This window comes from Nanorana parkeri, unplaced genomic scaffold, assembly GCF_000935625.1.
Source record: "Nanorana parkeri isolate BGI_ZX_2015 unplaced genomic scaffold, ASM93562v1 scaffold1291, whole genome shotgun sequence".
NCBI classification, from domain to species: Eukaryota; Metazoa; Chordata; class Amphibia; order Anura; family Dicroglossidae; genus Nanorana; species Nanorana parkeri.
The window spans coordinates 130,878-138,249 of record NW_017307559.1 but is presented as its reverse complement, the minus strand read 5'-3'; the positions used below and the strand labels follow the sequence as shown (position 1 = coordinate 138,249).

At 47.3% G+C, this 7,372-nt stretch overlaps 1 protein-coding gene across 1 annotated transcript in view; it reads right to left on the bottom strand.

The window, feature by feature from the left end:
- The window catches only part of ITIH6 (inter-alpha-trypsin inhibitor heavy chain family member 6), a 45,494-nt gene that overhangs the window by 22,674 nt on the left and 15,448 nt on the right, over positions 1-7,372 (bottom strand). The window contains exons 3-4 of the mRNA XM_018569131.1: positions 5,643-5,797; positions 1,379-1,489 (exon numbers count right to left, since the gene is read on the bottom strand). Coding sequence (XP_018424633.1) covers positions 1,379-1,489; positions 5,643-5,797 — 266 coding nt within the window. The remainder of the gene's footprint in view (positions 1-1,378; positions 1,490-5,642; positions 5,798-7,372) is intronic.

Sequence of the window (7,372 nt, the reverse complement as noted above, 5' to 3'; positions counted from 1 at the left end):
CAGGGCAGGGTGGGGGGCATGAACGTCCCCTCTCCTTACCATCTTGTCTTGAATTGTATTGTGATTGTAATGTCTTCCTTATATTGTACAGCGCTGCGCACACTGTTGGCGCTATATAAATCCTGTATCCTGTATAATAATAATAATAACAATGCCGGGGCTCACAGTGATTCCAAAGTGTATATTCAGTAGATCTCCCATCAACTATTAACATCTCTTGTTAGCGCAGCTTGCCCAGAATTGGGATTGGCCAACTGGATTGGAGAGAACTCTCAAAGCATTCGCTGTGTTAATGTCAAACCGGTACATGGTGGGGATTGATTGGCTGATATGGCTTACTGCTCTTCTAGTAGATCTAATCCCAATCAGTATAACGCCATATAAACACGCTGTAACATGGCAATGCTATTTTACAAAAGGTTTTCAGCCTTTATTCAAAGAATGATGGTGATCCTGCCATGAGGTTCCAAGTTAAGGCCCCTTCTGTTATGGGGTGTCAACTGCCTCCCATTTGTGGTCCTGTGTTGTCACCCTGGTGGAGACAACGAGTGGCTCCCCCCGATGCCCGGAACTGCATGTCCCGGACATCGGGAGATAGGAATTCCACGCTCCTGCTGCCCCTCTTCTCCCTGCTGCCCCAATGCCGGGCCTTGGTTGGCCTTGTGGGAAATCCGGCCCTGGTCATGTGGACACACATTCTGAAGGTAAGGTCCCTGAGTAATCATGTGCATCTGACACTACTGAGAGATTTAACTGAATGTTGTCAAGCATCTCATAGGCAGAATTCTGTAATCAACATGATGCTAATGAGCTAACTATCAGCCAGCATGTTAATCTCTCAGTATCCGAGATAATTAATCACCAGTGTAGCCCTAGGCTTAATGTCATCCAGTTAAGACCATCGTACACATATTAGGTTACTCTCGCTCAGTCCATGGGCTGAAATTCGTGCCATCTATGGGAAGGTTTAGGCCCCATTCACACTGCGCGATTCGCAAATCGCGCGCTTGTCGTGCGATTTGCATTTTGCACGATATCGCGCGATATCGCGCAAATGCTTGCATTGAGCAAGCTTGAATCGCGGCTAAATCCGCTCCAAAAAGGGTCCTGCTGTAGCAACGCACGACCCGCGACAGCAGGACCCTTTGCCCCATTGAGAAGCACTGGAGAGCGATATCGCGCGGTAAATTGCCGCGATATCGCGGGAATTACCGCGTGATAAATCGCTAAGTGTGAACGGGGCCTTAGGGTTTACATCTACTTAAATAATTGCCAATTAAGAATAGGATATCTTTATTGAATAAATTGTCAAGTTGGGTATGATTCATATCAGGGTTGTATGACATGATACAGGGTCCTAAGCAACGAAGGTGCTTACCTCGTTCCTACGTGGGCTGTGGTCTTCCCCTGTCGCCTTGCCTCATCGTACATCTTCTTAGCCTGATGTTTCTCCTTGACTTCTGCTACATGCGTCTTACCGTTCACTGTGCTGCAGGAAAACAGTGTTTTAATTAGGGAATCCCGAGTGTTTTCCAACTACAAATTATGACATCCACTTGAAAAGGCTTTCCTACCATTTGGCAGTCACTATATCATATTGTCATTAGTAGGGATGAGGTTTAGACCACAGAATCAATCTCATAATAAAAAGGCAAACTTGGCATCAGTGGGTGCACGCCATCCTGCCGTGGCGTTGACGGTGGTGAGTGCCTCAGTGGATAATGTGGAAACGGCAATCCAATCAGGGACAGACGAGGACATAGTGGCCTCTCTAGAAGAGTTTAAACTTTCTTCTTCTATAGGTGTGACAGCAATTGATATTCTTCGAACCTCTTCTCGTGCCATGCTATACTTAGTCACAGCTGAATGGCCCTATGGTTTGGTACTTGGATTGCTGACCCGGGTTTCAAGCAGTCCTGGTTTAAAATCCCACACGGAGGACGGTCGCTGTTTGGTAAGAAACTCGACGAGGCAAAATCCAAGCAAGTCAGACCTTCTACTGCCTGCCAAGGCAGAGAAAATCTCCATCCCACTGCCTTCCCCACCCCCAAAACGCTCCAGAAGATAAAAAGTTATCGCCCAGGGGAAGAGTTAAGGTGAACATGGAGAGGTACACATTCCTCCTTCTCAGAATCAACAGAACCCACCACTAGGGGCGGACAAGAACAGAAAATCATTTTTGAGGACACGTCCTCCCAATCTTGTCCTATAGGGGCTGAGGGGAGGCTTTCTCGGACCTGAAAGTGTTTTAGTGAACTCAATGTCATGTTCAAGAAACCGGTATGAGATGATGTGATCCTAGGTGCAGAACTCACGTCCCATCAGTCTCTGGTTAACCCCGGCCCAACATCAAGGTTCCCTTAAAGGGGCCAGGTCCACAATAGTGTGAGAAATACTCATCTGGGAATTACATACAATATGCAGATCACCATCATGGTTTCTCTTATTAAAAAAAATGTACACAACCTCTGCCAATCCGAGCAGGCTTTGTATTCATTAATAGAATACATCGCTCGCCGTGATTGGCTCAGCGCGGTATACTGTATGTAGCCGAAGCTATCGTGCATACAGTGTTACCGCACATCCAGCGGGCTGACAGATTAGCCTCCCTGGCAGTCTGATTATTTTTTATTTTTTTTCCCTTTTTTGTTCTATTTTTTTAACTTTTAAAGTGCCCGCCGGTTCCGCCCCCCTTCGACGCGGACGCTTGCAAGGGACGGAAGACGGAGGACACAGCGGGTATCGTGGACAAGGTAAGAGACGCTACGCTGTAATCACGAGTGTTAAAGGAGAACTAGGGGGGTTAAGGCTTTTCTCAAAAATTTTGCAAGGGACGGAAGACGGAGGACACAGCGGGTATCAAGTAGCCCTGTCAACAGTGTGCGTTAAAATCAGAGGTTTTAGTTGCACAAACTTTTGGCCAAAAATATGTAGAAGCCACACTGCCGCGCCAAGGCACCTCTGCAAAGTGTGGTCCTAACTCTATGTATCCGAGTCTCCAAGTGTGAGCATATTAATGAAGTCGATAGATTGCATGCAGGTGTACCTGGAGGTAGCCTACTCCTAATAAGGTGCAGGGACGCACTGTCCGTCTGGCGACGGCAACCCGGCAATGCAGCAGTGCCGTCCGTCCGTTTTTCTACTACGGGCGGACGGCAAGAGGCTAACTGAAAATTAACCCCCGAGCCACAATCAGGAATACCGCCATGGAGGTTAGTGGGGGCATTTAAACCTTATTTTGGGCTATACTCCTCTTATACGACGAGTATAGCCCAAAACCTATGTTTTAACAGAAAAATGAGGGGGTCGTCTTATACGCCCGGCAAAATACGGCATTTGCTTTATTGTGTATTGAGCTCGGCCTTTTGAAAGCATTGCCTCCGATGAAAAGGAAAATCCTTCTTCCCGCCGCTTGTCATTCACATTCTAGCACACTCTGTTCTGAACTCAGCTGATCTCCTTCCATTTTGAAGGAAAGGTTGGAAGAATTAATTAGCGATGGACTTGAGGACACAAACACCTCCAATTGCTAATGTCCCTGACTTCAAATCAAAGAAAAACAACAACAACAAAAAACTTCTACTTTGGACAAATAATGTTGAGTCTTGCTTTCCTTTTTTTTTTTTTTTTTAAGGAGAAAAAAAAAATCCCAAGGGACGGAAACAGCTTCTCCTCTGTTTCCAGGTCTCCAGGCAAGCTGAAGTTTAAGAGAGACACGCATAGACGCCAGGCCAGCATAAACTTGAGGAGGACAGGGGTTGGCCAAGATTAACTTGGCTTGAGTGACAAAACCTTTCCTTGTGACAGGGAACTGTGTGTGCTCGGATGCTTTGCACCAGTTATTCCCCCCCCCCTCCCCCTCCCCCGCTTCTGTGTATCCTTGGTTATTTTCCAAACCTTACTTCAAAGCCCCGGGTTATTTCTGAATTATTTTTCTGGAGCCAACAAAAGCAGAAGTGTATGAAAAAAGGCAGCAGCCTCATCTGTTAAAGCCTTCCATCTTGTAATTACTTAGAGAGACGGGCATACTACACTCCGACCAAAACATCAAGGGAGTTAGCCATTGCTGCACACATCCTCCCTGAGGATTAAAATATATTTAAAGGTGTTTTTTTTCGCTTCGGGTTTGTATTCCGGAAAAACCACTAAGGTTTGGCAGGGGTCAGCGCGTTCAACGATGAGCTCATCATTCGTCCGAATCGGAAAAGAAGCTGTCAGCGGCGGACCAATCAGCAGCGGCTGGGGCATACCCAACCCTCAAGTGGCACGTAAGCTAAGGGGCGGGAATGCTGATGATGGGTCAGCGTCATTGACCAAATATGGTCATATGGAGGGGTGAGATGCTGGAGACATAATTGGACACGTTATGGCCATATTAGGTCGTGAATGTTGTTGACCAAATATGACCATGTGGCCATATAAGGTCAATGATGGCACCAGCATCCCACCCCTTTTATTTACCTGCAGCAGCGGGGTGGGGAATGCCCCAGCTCATTGGGCCGCCATTGACAGCTTCTTTCCAGGTTGGGCGAACTCAAGTTTGACCCAAACCTGCTTCGTCCCTAGTTCAGACAACACTTTTGCCCTGCAGTACTGGGGTCCTCAGCTCGAATCCCGACCAGGACACGACCTATATTTAAGAAATACAGCTTGGTCACCTCCCTGCCTCCATCATGTGACTGGACCATAAAGGAAGAACAGAAGACTGTGACCGCCACTTCCTCTATCCACCTGAAAATTCACGCGGCTCTCTATGAGCTAGCATGCAAAAAGAGAGGGGCGCGTTACCCGCTTTGACTCATGCAGCTTTGTCTTGTGATTAGACCTTAAAGGAGAACTATGGGGTCAGGGCTTTTCCCCATAGTTCTCCTAAGGGTAACGGGAGGACACAAACTAGCGTCCTCCCGTCACCCTAAGCTCAGTATATAGGGAGCTGCAGCTCGCGGTATACTGAGACCACCGCAGCCGGAGCGGATCCCGACATTACTGTCGAGATCCACCCAGCTGCATGACTGACAGCTGGCTCTGCCTATCTAGTCAGCGCTGGAGGATCGGACAGGGGAGGAGGGGAATCCCTACAGGGAGCCGTGAGTGACAGTCACCACTTTCTGCGGGGATAGATCGAGAAGTGAGCGAGCGACAGTATGTGTTCTCTCACTTCCTGATCTATTCAGCCGACGTGTGACTCATTGTCACAGGTAGGCTTGAACTATGAGGATGAGTGATATTCACTCGCCTCATAGTTTTCCTTTAATAGGAAGAGATAACGTAACACTGGCTAGTCACAGCATAGCAGTAAATGACTCGAGCACACCACCTGCTGCCTGCAAGTGGTAAATAATATTTATTTGCCATTTTTTATTACAACTGAGCAAAAGGAAATAAAGAACAGTATTTTTTCCAGTCCTGAACATTATAATCGCCATATTAGACCACTGCAGAAATTCTCCTGATGAAAAAATGCAGCAGAGTAATACTAAAACATAATTAAAGGAGAACTACGAGGTCAGGGCTTTCCCCCATAGTTCTCCTTAGGGTAACGGGAGGACACAAACTAGCGTCCTCCCGTCACCCTAAGCTCAGTATTCAACAATTGTGAATTTATAATATTTTTGTTATAAAATGAGTTAGAATTTACTTACAGTGTGAAGTTAGATATGAAGGCAGAACTGGGCAGCTCCAACTCAAAGATGGCTTCCTTGGACTCGGCGTGAGGATTGACCATAAGAGTTTGCACCTTGGTATGGGCATAGCGGGATACTATGGTCGACTGAATGTAGAGGCTGCTGATTTTCAGCTAAAAAAAGTAAAAAACACAAATAAGATATGTAACGAATCAGACGGGTTTTAGATCTTGGGATCACAGTGGCGTAGTGGTTAGCACGTCTGCCTTGTAGCACTGGGAGTCCCTGGTTCAAATCCCGGCCAGGTTACTGCAAGGAGTTTGCATGCTCTCCCTGTGCTTGCGTGGGTTTTCTCCGGGCACTCCGGTTTCCTCCCACACTCCAATAGGCTTGCCACCTGTCCAGGATTCACCCGGACAGTTCGGGTTTTGAATGCTGTGTCCGGGTTTCATGGCAGCAGAAAGATGTCAGGCAGACGGCGGCAACCAAAATTAAGATAGGGGCTACTAGAGTGTTCGGGTTTCGCTTGAAGAAAAGGTGGCAACCCTACACTCCAAAGACATGCTGGAAGGTTAATTGGCTCCTCTAAGATAGGGACCTTAGATTGTAAGCTCCTTGAGGGCGGGGGACTGATGTGAATGTAGAACTATGTAAAGTGCTGCGTAAATTGTCGGCGCTCTATAAATACCTGCAATAAATAAATAAAATCGCGGGGAATGATCAGACGCTCCACTTTAGAAGACGTCTTGGCCTAGTCATGTGACCAATGGTGAAGGAAGTCTGGGGTAACATTTTCTTTCCAGGAAAATAGCTTTTTCCGTTCTCCTGTCATCTTCTAATAATCTATCGCAGACTGATAACATAACTGTAACAAATATTCCCATATTCCGGCATTTTATCTGCTTTGAGTTGTTCTGACCGCCGTGCATAGCCAAGTTTAAATGTACAGCAGGCCTATCCTTCAACAAACAATGATGGCTTTGAAGGGCTTTGCTCTCAACACAGAACACTCCTGCGTGGGGTCTCTTATAATACAGCCACGGTCACCAAATTCGGGGGCGTACAGCCAGCCCTCCAGTAGCGGCCCAGGCCCCATCGGGTCTAGGGTTGCCTCCTGTCCAGGATTCACCTGGACAGTCCGGGTTTTGAACGCTGTGTTCGGGTTTCATGGCAGCCGAAACCCAGACACATGATGTCAGGCAGACAGGGGCAACCGAAATTAAGATAGGGGCTACTGGCCCCCCCCCCTGAAAATAGTCTCAACTGTGATATTTAGATATGAATGGGTGGCCCAATTTACATATGAATAAGCCACGACTCATTCTCCCCCAAAAATTTCCATTGTTCGGGTTTCGCTGAAAGTAAAGGTGGCAACCCTAAACGATCAGTAGGGGAACCCCGGCCCAGCTTGAAATGTTTTGTTTTTCCCTTTTTCCTCCCCTCTGGCTCTTTTTTTTTTTTTTCTTCCTTCTTCTTTCCCCACCCCTCTCCCATACACATTTCCCCCCGTCCAGCTCTTACCAACCAGGGCGCCGAGCGGTGAGATGTGTAGCATGCACTACTTTTTTTTCCACCACACCGCAACTATCGCGGTACAATGCGTTGCGGTGCGATCAAATTTATTTAGTCCGGGAGGTGCATTTGCGGTGCCCGTCAAATAAATGACAATGCAATTTACCGGCTGCACAGTAGCATGTGTTAATCACATGGGATCGTGTGATTAACGAATGGGGGGGGGGGGGGGGGGG